This window comes from Euprymna scolopes, chromosome 10, assembly GCF_053919585.1.
Source record: "Euprymna scolopes isolate OS-2025 chromosome 10, ASM5391958v1, whole genome shotgun sequence".
Taxonomy (NCBI): Eukaryota; Metazoa; Mollusca; class Cephalopoda; order Sepiida; family Sepiolidae; genus Euprymna; species Euprymna scolopes.
In genome coordinates, this window is record NC_136491.1 from 66,530,741 (window position 1) to 66,549,945 (window position 19,205).

Genomic DNA, 19,205 nt, shown 5'->3' on the forward strand with positions numbered 1-19,205 from the left:
CATAAAAAATAATAGTGCTAAACCTTATATCTAAAATCCTTATTCAGTTTTGATTAAAAGTCATTTTATGATTTTGATTTCAGAAAATGTCTAAAATTTAAGGCTCAAGTTTAAATGGTCCTAAAAAAATTTGAAATTTAGGGAATTTTGCTTAATTGGTGAATTTTCAAATAAGATGCCTATATTTTTAATATCCTCGAAAATACTCTAAAAATGAAATTTGGGGAATATTGTTTTAATTTGAAATTTCACAAAAATCAGACATATTTTCTTATTAATAATTTATCTCTTTTTTTCTTATTAATAATTTATCTCTTTTTTTATCTCCTTTTATATGAAACTAAATTAAACTAAATATAATCCACATTACCATCCTGATGCATAGTAGTTGTGTTCCAAAATTGATTTGTTTAAAAGTTATTTTTGAGCTTTTGTTTATATTTTGTTTTCAGGACATCATTTCATGCAGACGTCTTCCATTCATATAGTTGGTCAGCAAACATTTGCGGACAGAAACGATGGCTACTTTTTCCTCCTGGTAGGCTCAAGTTTTGTGATTTTTATCAAGATCTTTATCCTTACTAGCATGGGTGCCCGGCGTTGCCCGGGTGTTTGGAGGTGTGTGTTGAGCAAAAAAAAAAAGTGGTAGTAGGAAGGCAGGCTCAAATCCGTACTGCGAAGGAGGAAAAAAACGTGACATCTTTGCTGTTACGACCACCACCAAACTGAAAGTGACGTAGGTTTAAATTAAGGCTAGACAATCGAAAAGAGGGGATGACTTTCGAAAATATCGGTGAAAAAAAAGCGACCCCTTCCTGTAGAAAAATGTCTAGTTGAGAGTGAAGAAATTAATGTTTTTAGCTAATTTTTCGGTATTTGGCGTCTGAAGGGGCAAGCTTCAAAACGATACTGATCTTGTGAAAATCCGTCGCCTCTGTCGAAAATTTTGGGCAGACATACAAACATACAAACATGCATACATTTATATATTGGTAACTCAAATTTTCGACCCAAACCGATTGCTTGCCCTATCTCTGAATACCTTTTATGTAAAATTTCAAATGTTTAGACCAGAAATTGTCTGAGTAATTTGGTAGAGACCAGAAGTCAATTTTTTTAAAACTTTGACCCCTATTATGACCCCTTAACATTTATTGTTTGGGGCTCAAATCAAGTTATTAAGTTAGATTCATGTCCAAGGAACCTATATCTAAAATTTCAAGTGTTTAGATCCAAAATTGGCAGAGGAGTTTGGTTGAGTTCTCAAAGGTCAAATCGTTGAACTTTGACCCTTTAACAGCCAAATTTCTGGCCGAAAATGGATTACAAAGATTTTCCCAAATCTCCATACCCTGTATATCAAATTTCGAGTCTGTAGACTGAAAATTAACAGAGTTATTGTGTAGGGAAATGTACACAGACAGACACACACACAGACACGTTCACTTTTATAGATATATAGGTTTAATAATTCTTTGTACATTATACAGGTGAAACTCTGGGAAAGTTTGAATTCTTTTTCAAATTCAAATCTCTTTGCGTAATATGAGTTTATTTTTAAATTTCTGAGTTATTGGAATAAATGATATTAAATACTTAAAAATTATTCTGAAATCGAATGTTATGCTAAAAATATGTATTTTATTTAAATTGAAAAAAAATATTAAATGATTGAATAAGTTTTGCTTAAATAAAAAAGCAAAATCAATTTTACCAATTTTGATCTTTAATTAAATAGAAATTTTTTTTAATTTTAAAAATATCACTTGTAAGAATTAAATGAATTGAAATTTTAATAAACAACAATTATTACTGGAACTAAGATTATCAAGTAGTAATATACATTTTTTGTTAAAACTAACTAGCCAGCATTTCCTTTTCAATTTTTGTCTCAGGATTTTAATATTGCTTCATTATGAAAGATCAATTTTAATTTTTTAATCGTACAAATAAAGCTTATTAATATTCACACACACACACACACGCACACGCACACGCACACACACACACACACACACACACACACACACAATATGATCAGATTAATGGAGAAAAAAATGTAGGATATAAAACTGCTTTTGTTTTTTGATTTAAAAAAAAAAAAATTTGAATTATAGTAGAGAGGTGAACATCTACAAATTTTTTTTTTAATGAAATAATTTATTCATTACATTTTTTTTTAATGAAATAATTTATTCATTACATTTTTTTTTAATGAAATAATTTATTCATTACATTTTTTTTTAATGAAATAATTTATTCATTTTTCATTTAAATTATTGACTTTTTTTCTTATTTAAAAAGGATTTTGTTCATTATATATTTTTTTAAATGTAATCAATTAAAGTTTTTCTCATTTCGGAATATCAGAGAACTTAGTTATTTTAGAAATGGAAAATACTGTATTCTTTTTTTTTACAAGGTGGTCACCACTTATCAAGGCCCGGAAGCCACTTGGGGATAAGGGTTATTGTGTGTACAGTACGTTAGTGTTGAGATTTGATAAAGTGTCTTACTTAAGGGGGGGGGGGCATCAGGAATTTGTTTCTGTTGGACTTGAAGACATCCAGGTTGTAGTCAGGAGGGAAACAGGCAGATGGAACAGAGTCCCACAGGCGTGCACTTCTAAGAAAGAAGCTTTGTTCATGGAATCTACATTTCGGTTTTGGCACAGATAAAGAGTGGGAAAAATTTTTGACAGTGGTTTCAGCTAGACGGGTGTTTTTCGTGAAAGACCAGCGAGGGGGAACCAGGGATTAGAACTCAGACGAGCACTTGCCATGGAAGTAACGATAAAACAAAGACAAGCTTGCAACGTGTCTCCTGTGGGAGAGAGGTTACAGGGAAGAGAAAAGAGCATCCTCCACTAAGCTACGAAGCCTATTTTGTACTCTGTCAAGGCAGGATAGAGTGTTTTTAGCCGCTCCTGTCCAGATTGTGGCAACAGTACTCCATCCTTGGACGTACTTGGCTTTTAGAGAATTGCATCAGCAATGAGATATCTTCTGGAGCGGTAGAAGGATCCTACCATTTTTCCAGCGACCTTGGCTTGACTTGATGTACGTGTTCAATTTCAGGTCAGGAGTAAAGGTCAGGCCCAGAAGCTTATCAAAACATGGAGCTTCCCCTGGTCGAGAGTCATCCATTTCAATTGATGCCAGATGGGGATCAGAGCGTTGATGATGTAAAGATAGGAGCTTGGTTTTAGATGCATTAAATGTAACCAGCCACCTCTTTCCCCACTGTACCACGCGCTCGAGATCAGAGGAGAGAGAATCAGAGAGAACTTTGTCATTTACGGCTTTTGATGTGCTGCCGTAGATGGTCGTGTCATCAGCATAGATGTCAACGAATGATTTAAGTATGTGTTTTGGGAGATCATTGATGTAGATCAGGAAGAGAGTTGGGCCCAGGATGGACCTCTGAGAGACTCCAGCATTAATACTGAGGGCCTCTGATTTCTGCCCGTCAACCACTACTCTTATGAGCCTATCAGAGAGAAATGATTTAATGATCGAGAAAACATTTCCAGTTATACCGTAGCTGGAAATCTTGTGAAGTAGGCCTTTATGCCATACTTTATCAAAGGCCTTTGATATGTCAAGAGCAATTGCCAGAAATAGGAAGCCTTTGTCAAGAGATTCACTAATCCTATGAGATATAACCGTTAGCACATCTGCTGTAGATCGGGCAGAACGGAAACCATATTACATGTTTTAAGGTTATTTCTGCTGAGGTGGTTGACTACTTCTTTATTTAATATGGATTCCAGCAGCTTACTCATGACACACAGGAGACTTATTGGTCTGTACTGAGAAGGAGATGACCTATCACCTGAATTCTTAAATACAGGGCATACTGACAAGGTTTTTCAGGGTGTTGGAAAGCACTTCTTCTTAAGGCAACGCTTAAACAGTTTTGTAAGTATGGGGGCAAGTTCTGGTTGAAGCTTTTTCAGCACTATAATTGGAATGCCGTCAGGGCCAGTTGCTTTACTGGAATCAAGGTTTTGATTAGCTTGGCGACCTCAAGCACAGACATTTGTATCTTGTATAGCATGTTGTCTGTTATAGGAGGAAATACGGAGAGTTGATGGCCTTCGTCGTATAGGGTAGAATTAGCTGCAAAGTTCTTGGCAAATAGTTTGGCTTTGTCTGATGCTGATGAGATGACCTCAGGTCCACTGATGATGGTTGGGATAGAACGCATGCTTCTGTTCAGAATCCTGTTTTCTCTTTGCCAAAATTGGTGGGAACCAAGCCACTGCTCAGCTACTTTGGATTTAACGGACTGAGCATATAGCTCTCTTGCATTTTTTATTACTCTTTTACAGTGGTTTCTGGCAGTCCTGAAAGCAGCTTTAGTCTCCGTGCATTTATTACGTTGGTACCTATGGAAAAAGTGATTTCTGTGCGCGATGGCAGCAGCACATTCTGGGGAGAACCATGGCTGGCTGTTAGGTTTTTGCTGAGATTTTTTGGATGGTATGAATCGGTCTATGCTTACAATTAACCATTCGGTCAGGTCTGATACTATAGAGGACACATCCTTTTTAAGCATGGAGTGTAGGGGTAGATCAGATATAAATGTACGGAAGCTATCCTAGTCAGCCGTAGAGTATCAATATACAGTACGGTGGAGAGGTACGTCTGAAGACTTATTACATTTCATTTTTATCTTTATCTGATACAACCGAGTGGTTGGAAGATCCCAAAGGAGACAGAATGGAACATGAACATAGCTCAAGGGAAGTTGTGAGAAAATGGTCTAGAACGCTAGCGTACTGACCGGAAGTATCAGGCACATGGGTGGGTTCGTGAACAATTTGGGTGAGGTCATAGGCAATGGTGAAATCATGACAAAACCTCCCTTCGTCATCTGTCTTGTTTGAGTGGGTCAGCCATTCCACATTGTGGACATTGAAGTCACCAAAAATGTAGATGTTAGCCGAAGGATGAGCAGACAGGATGTGATTAATTTTCTCAGATATGCTCTTAAAGGGAGTAACCCTGCTGTTGTGGGGGCGATAGAGGGCCAATATAAATGCGGTGGTGTAAGCAAGTGCAACCCGGAAGTACATATAAGGTAAATTAGGGTGTTCACTGGAGATATCCCTACCACACGGAAAGCCATCTTTAATGTAGGCACATATTCCATGCCCATGGCGATCTTGGAGGTCAGATGTTAAGTTAGAGTATCCTTTAATTATGAACTCATCTAGGGAAGTGGTCAGCACTATGCCAATTTCGCTTAGGAAGAATATGTCCAGTTTTGTCTCCTGTAATTGGGTTTCAACCTCTGAAAGGTTGGAACGTAGACCCCTGATGTTGGAGAAGGAGACATGGTAGTAGGGGTTTATGTAGGAGGATGGGGTTCTTGGTTTATTTGTGATTTTTTTCTGGAGATATTTCATGTTGAGGATTTGGGATTTGTGGAACAGATCAACAGACTTGGTTAGAGCAGGACAGAGAGGGAAGCAGGAGAGAAAAAGATAGGATTTTTTTTTTTTTTTGTAGCACATAAGGTAAAGCCGTAACAATTACCCACTAGTATGGCATCAAGAGGCCCCACTAGAAACTACTGCATGGTCCAGAATCCATTCACCAGATGGCAATACAGCAGCCCCAGTACTTTGCACCTGCAGATAGGACAGCCTCCTTAATGGTTAATCCAAGGGTCAGGTCCCTATCAGGCGGATAACGTCAGCCCAGATGAAACATTTACCTCCAGCACCCTTACTAGTGACATGGCCACAAGGATAGACATAGAAACAGAAGATCCGACATCTCAGGCTACTGTTCACGAAGTACTGCCGACCTGGAAAGCAGCTTTTTCTTCACCCTTTGTCAGAAAAAAATCATTCATTCGAAATGCAGACTGAGGGACAAATAAGGAGAAGCAAGAGTAACGAGAGCTGCCACTAACGCATCCACAATGCGTTAGTAAACTAGTGGGACCTGATGAAATTCCACAGGGGACTCATTCATATGTAATATATTGATGTTGCCATTCTGTAGATGTTCAGTGTAAATGGAGACGCTCTGATATTATTGTAGCTTTTTTTGATAAAACTGCAAAAGTATTTATCTAAGCTGGCATGAACGCCCGGCAAAGCCCGGTCGTAAAGTATGCTTAAATATATTTTAATTCCTGCAGATTTCGTATATATTATTATAGAGTTAATGTTCTATCAATTTTTATATATTATAAAGTTGCGATTTCAAAAAAAGAAAAATATATATCCATATGACTGGGTTACATTAGCTTGAACTGAAACCAAAATAAAAACTTATGAAAAAAAATATGTGTATATATATAACTTGAGTTCCTTCAGCCATAATCGAAACCGAAACCATGAAGAATTCTTGGTAAAATTATTTATGACAAGAAATGGAAGTACATAACGATTAAACGACCCGGATGTAAGCGTGACACAGAAAATAACACATGTTATCGTAATTCACAACAAATGAAGCAAATGAAACCATGACAAGAAACTGAAACTTTGAGATCTTCAGTTTGAGGTTCTACCAACTACCCTGTATGAACTTTCTTATAAATAGAGCTTAAAAGATTATCTTAACAAAGTAATAATAGTTTTGGCATGATGTATTTACATCATGATTTCAAGCATAAATGATAAAAAAAAAAAATGAATGGGTAAGCATTAATAATGTCGAAAATTATTTTTAATATTTCCAAAATTTATTTGGCTTTAATTACGTATTGTATATAGTTCTCCTTAATTATTTAATCTTTTTAGCTTAGTAAACATTTTACAAATCAAACCAATATTTTATCAGATAACTTCATTAATTTTGAGTATCTCCTTACCTTTTTTTGATCATCCTGTTTAAAAATGTAACTGAAAAATGTGACATGGCAGCAAATTTTAATGAATTTCAATCTCATATTTTGTCAATTGTTTTAAAGAGAAAGAATAAATGGTTAGAAAATAATAAACTTTATAAATGTTTAACTTTGAAAAACTTTACATTATTTTGCATTTAATTTCAATTTATACTTATCTTTCTATTTGCTAAACTATAAAAATCTGTCTTTATGCTTTACTGATTGTCTGTACTACTGTTTTTACTCTTAGTGCCACTTACCCATTAACACTTACCCATTTTGTAGCAAAGCAAGAAGCTGCTAGTCTATAGACAGATCTGTACTCAACATCCGAACAAAGGGGCTGAAGTTGCTCTATTTGGCACATCATCAACATATCGAAAAACTTATTCCTAAGCCAAATTTTGATAGGAGTCTGCGGTGGGGATCCTGAGGTTGAGAAAGCCTTTCCCAGCCTCATCACTAACCACTTGGTCAAAAGTCAACATAAACCAAGATCCATTCTTAGTGGAGTTGTATTTTCTCTAATCTGGTGATTGATTCGAGGTGCGTTGTCCCTTAATGACAAATGTAAAACAAGACAAAACCCCTTTTTTACCTGCGCTGCATGCATGTTGAGAAAGAAACGGCCAAGCATGCATTCTTCAATTGCATGACTTTTGGAAGTATCTCAACAAAATAACAGCTCACATTGTCCGCAGCAGTTGATACTGATGCTTTCGTAGCCCAGGAAATAAATGGCGGTTCTCACCATCTTAGTTATAAATAAACTAGTATGGAATTTACGCTTAACTATTTGGATTATGCACTTAAAGTGCATAATCAGCTTAAATTAAAATCGAATGTGATAAGAGATTGCACTGTATTATTTAGAAGGAGGTAAATACACACTGCTAGTTTATGTGTGTCTGTTTAAGTACATGTTCTTTGCCTAGACATGGTGCATGCCAACCTAAGGTCTTATCAGACGCTGTGTCAGTTAGCAAAGTTTCTTAGCTTGTGGTACAAATGAGTTTTGCCTCTCCCATTCTTTTTCTTTATTTTCAACATTAAAAAGATCCTCCATGATGACTGCTCCCCATTTTTATTTTGTAGTTCCCTCTCTTCCTAAAAATGCTACTCATCATGGAGGATGCCACACAATCCATGCCCATCTCATCCAGCTTTTCTCTTTTTATCATCCAATAATCCTCCTTAACCTCGACCCCGCCTTCCCCGAAGAACTGTCTTATTTGTTTACAACTCTTGAAAATCTAAGAAAAAAAAGGAAAATGGTAAGAACTCATATCCACAGACAGATTGTGGGAGGATCTTACTAACCACCACACTTAGCATTTTATTTTTCAGCAATCTGTTCCATTGGGTTTTTTTTTAAATTCTTTCCAATATTCAATTAGCAAGCAATACTATTTTTGCTACATGTTTTTTCCATAATACAGTCTACTGTTTTTTTTTTTTTATTTATATACATAAAGGTCAAGAAAACTATTTAAGAGATAAATTTGGTCAACTACCTTTTGATGTGACATCAAGTGACTTGCCTTCTACTTGTCCTGACTACAACAAGTTGACAAAACAATATGAAGTTATCCAAAATCCTGGAGAAATACTTTTTGTTCCTAGTGGATGGCACCACCAAGTTTGGAATATGGTAAGTTCAATTAAAAAAAAAAAAAAAAAAAAAACATTAACACAGTGTAGGATACTCTGCTTTTGCTGGGTAAAAATAGTTGCAAAATAATCTTTTTATTCTTTACATTTTTTTGGTCTTTTGAACATAAGAAAAATATTTGAGGATAAGAATAAAACAAACTATTTCACTATATTGAATAAACTGAGTTTGTGAAAATATTATACTGAGGTTTTGTCACATATGTGTTATGTATATTTTGTATCTTAGCCAAAAGTATTTTATATTTTTCATAAAAATATCATTAATAACTAGCAAGACTCATGTTCCAGCATTGTCCTGGAAAAAATGACAAAAAGAATGAAACAGCTAAGTAGTATACAGATCAACTGCACTATGATGGAATTTAATATTGTAATGAAATAAATATAGGGCTAAGGGATGTTCAGACTTGTTTGTTTTTCCATGGTGTATGTGTTTGTGCTTTCTTTTGTGGAAGGAGTGTATTGAAATGGATTGCAAGAACTAGAAATAAATCGACCAGAAAAAGTTCTAATTTTCCACCCATGATTTAAAAACTAAGTATAAATAGAATTCTGTAATAATAAATTGTTTTCTAATTCAATGACAAATAGTGAATTAATGAGATGTTATTTTGCAAATTAATATTTATGTTGATTGCATGAACAAGCTTAATATATTAAGAAGCCAAACTTCTTGTATTAGTTATCATCAACCAGTGTTTGGTCAGGTCAGATCACAATAATAATACTGATAAATTAGTTTTAACCAGCCAGTGTTTGGTTGGTACCTAAACTAATTAATCGACCATTATGAATGTTATATATGCGTATGTTTATATGCTTGTATGGATATGATTCTTGTTTAAATTAATTAACTGATCATTATGAATGGTTTGTATGTGTATGTTTATGCATTTGTATGGATTAGATTGGCGCTGAAACAACTTAACTAATCATTATAGATTTTTATGTATATTTATATGGATAGGATTTTAGCCAAAACTAATTAACCAATCATTATAAATTGTTTGTATGTGAATATGTTTATATATTTGTATTGATGAAATTTGTGCCTAAACTAATTAATTGATCATTATGAAATGTTTGTACGTTTATGTATTTGTTTCAAGAGGATTCATACCTAAACTAATTAACTGATCATTATTAATATTTGTACGAGTACATCAACATGTATATATCAACATGTATATATCTTGTATGTAGTTTATATATTTGTATAGATAAAATTGATCACTATTAATTCTGTATTTTTTTATATTTGTATGGACCGGATCCACACCTAAACTAATTAACCAACGATTATTAATTTTTTTTGTGTGTGTATATATTTAATTTGTATGGATATGATTCCTGCTTAAACTAATTAACCGATCATAAGTTTTTTGTGTGTGTATATGTTTATATATTTGTGTGGACAAGATCCGTGTCTTAACTAATCATCTCCTATATATAATTTGATGGACCAAATTATGTTAGATTTGCAATAACAGATGCCATACATACAAATTTATTATGTTTAAACTTTTACCCAATATCTTATGTAACTTTTGAATGCCATTACAGACACATTTATTTATTTATAAAATCCTATCTTATTCCTATGAGTGACATCATCATGATTGCTAAAATCTATAGACAAAGTAGTTTGTATTTTCCTCTTTACCTGAAAAGTCCTCCCACTCTCCTAGCAAGAACCAGGTAAATATATAACCATTATAATTATATTGACCTGACACCCTTTATTAACTGGATTAAACACTCAGATACTTACAACTACCATTGCACCTATTCACATCGGCTGCAACCATGAAATTCTATTATTCCGGATTATACGTATATATGTATAAAAAAACAAACACGGCAGCCCTTATTCAATATGGCTGATCAGTCGCTACACATTGTTTTATATCATTTATACTTTACTACAGTCACTTTTCCTTTAATTTTCAGACTGATTTTTACAAAAAATAACCATAACATTTACTTACAAGTTACACATGCCATTACACATTATTTGAATTATTATTTACACATTCTTACATTAAAAAAAAACAAAAAACGTTGCAGCTTTCTTTATATCATATCTGGTTTCCACGTCCCAAATTAACCGATGCTCAAATGAACTGATCTCTTTTTAAATCATTTATACTTTACTATCATGTATTTTACAGATGTTTACAAAAATTAATTGTAACATTTAGTTAAAACTTACACATGCCATTATGCATTATTTGGACTAACATTATTTACTCATTACTGTTCTACTAAATTGAACATGTACTTTGTGACCATCACTGAGAAAAATAATGCGACAATATTTTTCTCGGTGATGGTTCCAAAGTACGTGTTCAATTCAGTAGACGGTTATAATTGAAAACTGATCCCAGATGATAAGTCATAAAAAAAAAAATCTTTTTTTTTTTTTTACACTTTCACTTATCTGAAAGTTAAGTTTTATCGATGAGATTAATGTGAAAAAAGACAGAAAAAAAAAAATGTACATTGTGGAATTGACGGGGTGGGGGATGGGACAATTTCATAAATGTCCGCTGAATCTCATTGATAGAGTTGTAGTAGCCCCCAACATCAAAGTGGCACCGAGCCTAGATTGGGGTGATTAGACAGAAAAAAAAAAATATATATTTTTGACTTTCGAAATCATAAAAACTATTTCTTTTTATATAAAATACATTTTCACACGCTAAGCCTGAATTGTGTGCAGATAAATTATCACTTTCATTACTTTTCATTCAGTTTGTAGTTAACTACATTTAGGCTAATTTTTTATTTATTTTTTTTTTTTTTTACAATTCCTTAGTCTGTGAAATAATTTACGCCACTAAAGTATAAATTTCTCCTTTATTACATTGCCCATGGATATACTTATTTGCTTTATATTGGCTTTTTTTTTTTTTTTTTTTTTTTTTTTGTTCTCTTTCCAGGACTCCTTTTCCACACTGCTCAGACTTTTTTTTTTTAAACCTTACCGACTTTAAACTGATGACTTCTATAGGTTTTAGACGATGCTGAATAAGATGATCTATTTTAACTTTGGTGGAGACAAGTAGTTTTGAGATATAATGACATGCATTATGCACTGTAATTCACTGTTCTACGCATGAGATAAAAAGTATACTTATCACTGCATGACACTGCCACCCACCTCCATTTTTTTTTTTTTTTTTTTTGGTTTATAGTCTTTGCAGGTTGGTATGCTAACAACATATATCAAGGTTGAACTTGAGGCAAATACTTGGACAGTACCCTCCCCCTCATAAAATGGGGTATCTATTCCATATAACATTCTTAACATGAGGTTAGGGGTGTCTATTCCCAAAACCCATGAGGATGTTGGGGATTGGCCACCAACAACAACCGTAGTTTAATTTTTTACGAGTAGGAGGCATGCTTCCATGGGACAACTCCAGTTAACAGGTCCTGCTAGTTAATGCATATATTTAGCTTTTTATCATCATACTAAAACCCTGATTTTGCTTGTTGCGATCTTGAATTTTAATAATTCTAAAAAGATCTGACCAAAGATAATATAGGTGCACATGTCATTTAAGGACATATTTTAACATCTAGTAAAACAAGTAGCAGTGAGGAGTTTTAAATTTGGTTTTATTAATGTTCTGGATGCTTCCATACTATTATTATTTAGTACTTTCCATAGTGCTCTAAAGGACTCTGCTCACTTAAATATTTTCACTTCCTCTAGATGTTGAGTAGAAACTTGCTATTAGTTGTATTCTGGAGGCCTCCTTAATTTAAATTAGTGTTTCTAGTAGCAGTCTGGAAGCCTCTAGAGTTTTATTTTTTTTCACTGATCACATGAAAAAAAAAGTAATTCCTATTCTGGAGGAAGGAGTAAAAACTGGTTTGCTCTGGTAACCTCCTTGCTTTTATTTATATATTTTTAGTAGCGTGCTTACAGTATTTTTTTTTTCAGTTGTTACTTAAAATATTTTCTCTTCTGGGAGGAGTAATTAGTGCTTGCAGTAGTGCTCTGGAAGCCTCTTTAGTTTTATTTAACAAAAACAAACTGTTTTAAAGACAATATAATCTCAAAACCATTTTTTTAGAAAATTTTTTCTCTTACTCTTTAAGGGCCAACGGGTATATAAAACAGTCCTGGTGACTTTGCACACCAAAAATATGTATGCAATCATAAGTCTTGAGAAATTCATTGTAAAAACCAGATACAAATTGATCAAATTCTGAATTGGCAAAAATCAAATGAATTTCTGTAAAAATGATTGTTTTATTTACACAGTGAATTTCTAAAAATATGAACCATCCATTTCCTTTACACCTAAAAATCAAAATATCTCAATTTTCCTTTTCTCTCCAGCAAGATACGATTTCTATCAATCATAATTGGCTGAATGGTTGCTGTATTGATCTCAATTGGAAGTTCCTTCAGAAAAGCCTTGGAGATGTGCAGAAAGAGATCTTTGACTGTAGAGAAATGGATGAATGGCACCAACAATGTCAAGTAAGTCGGATAAATATCAAAATTGGATTCATAGCAAATTGAAATATAAAATAACATCAACTATTCATTCTTGAACATTTTTGGGTTGCGTATGATTACAATGCACATATATAATTCTATTAAAATATAACATGATACTCAAAGAGAAATATACGTTAAAAAAAAGAAAAAAAAAAAACAAAAAAACAGTAAACACTTTACTCAATTTGTAATTTTGTATTTTAACTTAGAATTTATCAAGCAATTTTAACCAAAGTTCCTCACATCTACCTTTTAATAAACTAATTCATTTTTTTTAATATCTATTACACTAAAAGCAGAGTGAAACATCATTTATTTCCTAAAGATATTTCTTTAAATGATAAAAATCAATGGTCAAATACTCTAGTTCTAGGATTGAATTATATTCATTTTAATTTTTCAAATTCGCTGTAATTTATAACAAGCTATGCATCTCATATGTTGATTCAACTAGTTGAACAGTTTTTAATGGATTTAGAGAAAGATTGACTCTTTTCAGTGTTGCTTAATTTTGTCATTTAATTTCCATAATGTGTTCTTAAACATGTAAATTAGCAAAATTAATTTCTATAATGTGTTCTTAAACATGTAAATTAGCAAAATAACCTCTTGCATGTTATCAGTAAGAATAATAGAAACTCATTTTTAATGATGCAATAATGTCAGTTTATGGATTTTCAAATGAAATTATAGAACAAATAATAGTTGTGGCTGTGACCAAAATGGTCATCGGTACATCAAGTATCAATGTATGGAAAAAAAAAAAAAAAAAAAAGTGGGAAATAGAAGAATATTATATTGTAGTCAGTTGGAAAGCAGGGAAACGGAAGAGAGTTCCACAGTTGTGCCCATCAACCACTACTCTTATGAACCTATCAGAGACAAATGATTTAATGATTAAGACATTTCCACTTATACCATAGTTGGAGATCTCGTGCAGTAGACATTTGATAGAGTATGCTCTATCAAAGGCCTTTGATATGTCAAGAGCAATTGCCCAAGAAAGGAAACCTCCATCGAGAGATTTGCTAATCCCATGAGAAAAATCTGTTAGCACATCTGCTGTAGTTGCATTTCAATGAGGAGGTTATTTTTGCTACTTCTCTAACACAGATCCCAGCAACTCATGATGCATAGAAGAATTATTGGCCTGTACTGAGAGGGAAATGATCGATCACCTGAATTCTTAAATACAGGGCATACCGAGGAGTTATTTCTATGCACAACGGCAACAGCACGGCTGGCTGTTAGGTTTTTGCTGAAATCTTTGAAGCTATTAAACAGTCTACATAATTAACCATTCCATCAGGTCTGATACTATAAAGGACATTCTTTTAAACAGAATGCAGACGTAGATCTGCTAGAAATGTACAAAAACTATCCCAATCAGCCATAGAATATCGATATACTGTATGGCCGAGAGGTACATCAGAGGACTTGTTACATTTTGTTTTTATCTTAACGGAGACAAGGTTGGAAGATCCCAGTGGAGACAGAACAGAGAATGAACATTGCTCAAGCAAGTTGTGAGAAAAAGGTCCAGGAGACTTGTATACTAACCATCAGTTGGAAACTCAAGTATATTTGTGATTTTTGTTTAGCATCACAAAACATCAAAAGAGCAATTTTTAGTCTATAGCTAGTGTACATAATGTTCCTATTTACTTGCCTCCCCACAAGAGCAGAGTTAGACACAACGTTAGTTTTTAATGTGGAGAAAATTCAGCTCCCCAAAATGGTGCCCTCTGGATAGGAACAAAAATTGCCTCAATCATTAAGGATTTCTCTTCCACTGACCAAAGAGAAAAGGTGTAGTATACAGCTTTATTCTTAAAGGCAATGTCTTCAAATATTTACGTCTCAGAGACTACATTCCTAGGACTCCAGCCATCATGTTTAGCAGAGATTGGAAGAACCATAAGAGATTTGTCCAACACTCAAATTCAACTTTCAAAAGGTATAAATTAGCAGTTTGTTAGAAAATTTGGGTCATGAGAATATTCATTTGAAACAGCAGAATACACCTAAAAAAACAAGAAAAAAAAACTTGAGTCTTTAGTGGGTACTCAATCACACTTTAACCTAAAACTTTAATAAAAGTATTTAAATCAAACTTTTGCGCATTTTATTTTTTAAGGAAAAACTTGCTTTTCCAATCCACAATGTCCCATTTTGAAAGGAACAAGTTCCCTAAAATGAGACTTAATTGATAATTTTATGTGTAAAAAGTATTCAAATGTACTTTTAAACAAAGCATTGCTCCTTACATTTAGAACTTGTATTTAGCAAAAACACGACATTAAATCATGGTTGTCAGAATTTCATTTTATTTTTGTTTAGGTCATGTGTGAAGGTCAAACTTGTGTCGAGTGAAATCTTTTAGTTTTTTCTCCATCGATTGGGTACTCATTCTTGTCTTGCTTCAGCAATTTATGTTGCATAGTCCTGCTAAGGGTCTTTACCACTCAAAGGCATATCTGTCAATCCCAGAAGCAAAGCTGAATGAAAGGTGCTTGTAAGGATCTAAAACAGTTTCTAACTCTTGGTTAGTTTGCCACTATTTACTTTTCCAAATTGATTGTAGAACAATCAACAGAAGTGTTTTTCAAATCTGTCCCTGCAAATAAAATTTGCTGCCGAGTAATGACTCGACAGCAAATTTTATGAGTTGTGACCACATGAAAACATTGTTTTTCTAAAGATTGTACAACTTTCCAATGTTTTTGTCTATTAAAGAAATTAAATCAAAGAAGCAGCCAAACTGAATGAAGAAATGGATATGAATAAACTTGTTACGATAAAAATCGTGTTTATTCATTTTCACAAACCGTAAAAATGTGACAGAACTCTTCTAGCAAAAGGGAAATAATTTAATAAAAATGATCTCAAAGCCGTGAAATAAGGTTGGAGTATAATTATTAGGGCTATGACAAGAGAATATTCTTATTGTTTTGACTAGAGTATATATCTGACAATCAAGAATCACATCACTCAATCAAAAAAACATAAGATATTAACTGATATATTCTCTTGTCATATATTCACTTTCATCTTGTTTAATCACATGAAATTCAATTCTTCCCATGTGTACAGCTTATAACTGCATTTTATAAAAGTCCACACTTGCTATCAAACAGAATCTTGACTTGTGTTAATGTTTTTATGTTCACAGTGAAAAGTGAACAAGTTTTCACTGTATTCAAACGTGCAAATACATTACAGAGCAGGCCATTTGCATGAGCAAGGCCAATTTGTTTGAATGGACAATTCTGATATCAAATTTATTTCTGCAAACTGAATGATGAGCCAATGTAGAGCAAGCTACATGGATGACAAATACTACAAAAATAAATTCAGCAATGTATTTTCATGGACGACGACAAGTCATCTTCCACAATCCAACATCTCATTTAAAATTTTTGCTATACTATTTGGGCTGGGAAGACAACAGATTGTCACCTTGCTAATTATGATTTTGGAAGTTGTCAAAATTGAATTTAACTACAAAGATACATAGCATGTTATTCCCAAATATTTCATCAGATCAAAAAAACATTTTAAAATTTTTAATCAAATTTTTTTAATTTTTTTTGCAGATAATTCTCAAGTCATTAACTGGTATCAACTATGAAGAGTTTTTCAATCTTTGTAAAACAATTGCTGAAAGTCGTTTTACTGAATTAAAAATATCAAAATATACAGAATTTTCTAATCTTTTTAAGGATCACAGTATGCCAAGCTCCAAACTAGATAAAGAATGTCCCACATCTGTGCAAGAAAAACTTTTATCAAATCATTTTCTACCAATAAAGTCCAACTATTGTCATCAAAAATTTGATTTACACAAATTAAAAGATGTTTTGACAAAAATGCTACAGGATGAAACATTGCAAATAAAGAGTCAAGTAGACAATTTTTTGAAAGATTTTGATGTCCTGGAAATTGAATTGGAATTTGCTAAAGAACACCTTTAGACAATAAATATTACAGTAAAAAAGTTTGCATTTTATTTTTCTGCATTTCATATACACATCACGCAATTCCTAGATCTAGTTATTAAAACAATAACTATTAAGACAAAATCTGATTTTATTAATCAATGTTATCTCTTAAGGTGATATACTGATAGAAATGCTTTAAAACTTTTTTTTTTGATTTGGCTTTGGCCTCAGTTTTCAATATCATTTCTTTGTCGGGGACAAATCTTGAAAGTCTGCAGACAATCAGTAGTTGATAAGGACAATGTCTGGAGAATAAGGTGGATATAAAAGCAATTCAAAGTACAAGTCATGTAGTTTTGCCATCATTGAAATCCATTTGGGTCATGGTGTATCGTCTTTATGAAAACACTCGTTTCATTTGTGGTCGTTTTTGGTGACTCTTAAATACTATTTATAGTAACCGGCAAATTTATGGAGCGTTTTTGATTTTTGTAACAGAGGAGGTCTTTAAAAATCTACAAAAAATCAGTTATCTAATCAGTATAAAACTTTTTGGGGACTTTATGCCCCCCCCCCCTCATTTGACTCAAAAGTCCAAGTGATCCATTAAGCACACACATTTTGTGGTCCGAGGGTGAATGAGTGCAGAAAAACAAAAACAGAACAAACACTTTCAGGGTACCTTCGATATCGAAATCGAAAATTTGAATGTGTTTAATTTTATCTTTTGAAGTGTGAGATTCATTGAATATGTCAGCAATAATTATTATCTTTCAGATGAGGACTTTTTTTTTTTTAAAACGGTGCAAAATTATAGGCATTAATTATATCTGCAAGTGTCGTTTTACCCTCAGATTTTTTCACGATACAGTTTACAAAAAGTGGTTTTCACTTTTTGAAAATTAACAATAACTATGAAGACATCGATTTCCATAGGTGATGGTTGGGATATCCCAATAAGTTACATCGCCAAGAGGGTTACCAAAAACAGCCCTTTAAAAGCCACCAAATTCTAACAAAAGTCTTGGTCAACTGAATTTCTATATTTTTATAAAGTAATAGGGTTCGTGTTTCTGTCTGTGTGTACAGCTCTCCATCATCAACGAAATATAAAGGAGGTAAGAGGGTAGATCTCTCCTGGTAGAGAAACATTAGAACCCATTTTAGGATGTTTCTGTTATAGGAGACATAAGAATCTTTGCCTAATTTCTTTATATACTATTCTACAAACCACCCCCATATCGAATGACTTATGCTCATTTGCATATCACATTATATTAAATCTCTAACTAATTACCTCGACCTTATTACATATTGGAAATATTCTAATCATTTCAACTGTACTATTTACAAAATCTATTTAACATTTAATCTATCTTCTATCTATCTATATCTATCTTCTATATATCTATAAAAACAGATGTGTGTGTGCCACAGACGATTTCTGATTGGTTAATCCAATAATCACATCTAAAAAACAATCGTTTCTACGCTCTTACCTTTACCATAAAATATTATGGCTTTATTTATTGTCCATCTTGGAAGGGTTTAATTTTTTAATAACTTGTTATTTACAAATTAAAAAAATACGAAACTATTATACGAAACTAAACTACACGAAATACGCGCACACACGCACACGTTCACTACCGTCACGTTGTTATGGCAACCAAACCCGCTGACTTTTTCTCATTTCACTCGTGGTCTTAAATTCATTTCGGGTTTGTATTACTGTACACATAGATTCGAATAAGTTGCAAAAAAACAAATATATAACAAATAAATGTTATCAAAAGCAAATTTTTCGTGTTTTTATTCAATTTAACATGTTTATTCAGCTCGAAAAGCATACAGTGTTTACCGATGTATTGGAAAATTCAAGATGGCGGCCGATTCTCTCTTTAACACGGTAAGTTTGGAAAAAGGTGTAATAAATAAAAAACCGGTTAAAATACTGTTAAAAACTCGCTCAATATATGTTACCGTGACATAGGTTGACATATATTCGGCGGGTTTTTAATAGTATTTTGTATAGTTTTTTATTTATAACACCTTTTCCCAAACTTACGGTGTTAAAGAATGTGTGAGACGCCATCTTGAATTTTCCAACACATCGGTAAACACTGTATTCTTTTCGAGCTGAATAAACATGTTAAATTGAATAAAAACACGAAAAATATATCCAGTTTTTATCGGTTTTTTACCTTCTCTGCAGAAGT

The 19,205-nt window shown here is 33.1% G+C and overlaps 1 protein-coding gene across 1 annotated transcript in view; it reads left to right on the forward strand.

The window, feature by feature from the left end:
• The window catches only part of LOC145286039 (2-oxoglutarate and iron-dependent oxygenase JMJD4-like), a 47,883-nt gene extending 30,782 nt beyond the window's left edge, over nucleotides 1-17,101 (forward strand). The window contains exons 4-7 of the mRNA XM_080134665.1: nucleotides 453-538; nucleotides 8,328-8,503; nucleotides 12,881-13,024; nucleotides 16,642-17,101. Coding sequence (XP_079990791.1) covers nucleotides 453-538; nucleotides 8,328-8,503; nucleotides 12,881-13,024; nucleotides 16,642-17,019 — 784 coding nt within the window. The 3' untranslated portion in view covers nucleotides 17,020-17,101. The remainder of the gene's footprint in view (nucleotides 1-452; nucleotides 539-8,327; nucleotides 8,504-12,880; nucleotides 13,025-16,641) is intronic.
• Nucleotides 17,102-19,205: the final 2,104 nt, after the last annotated feature.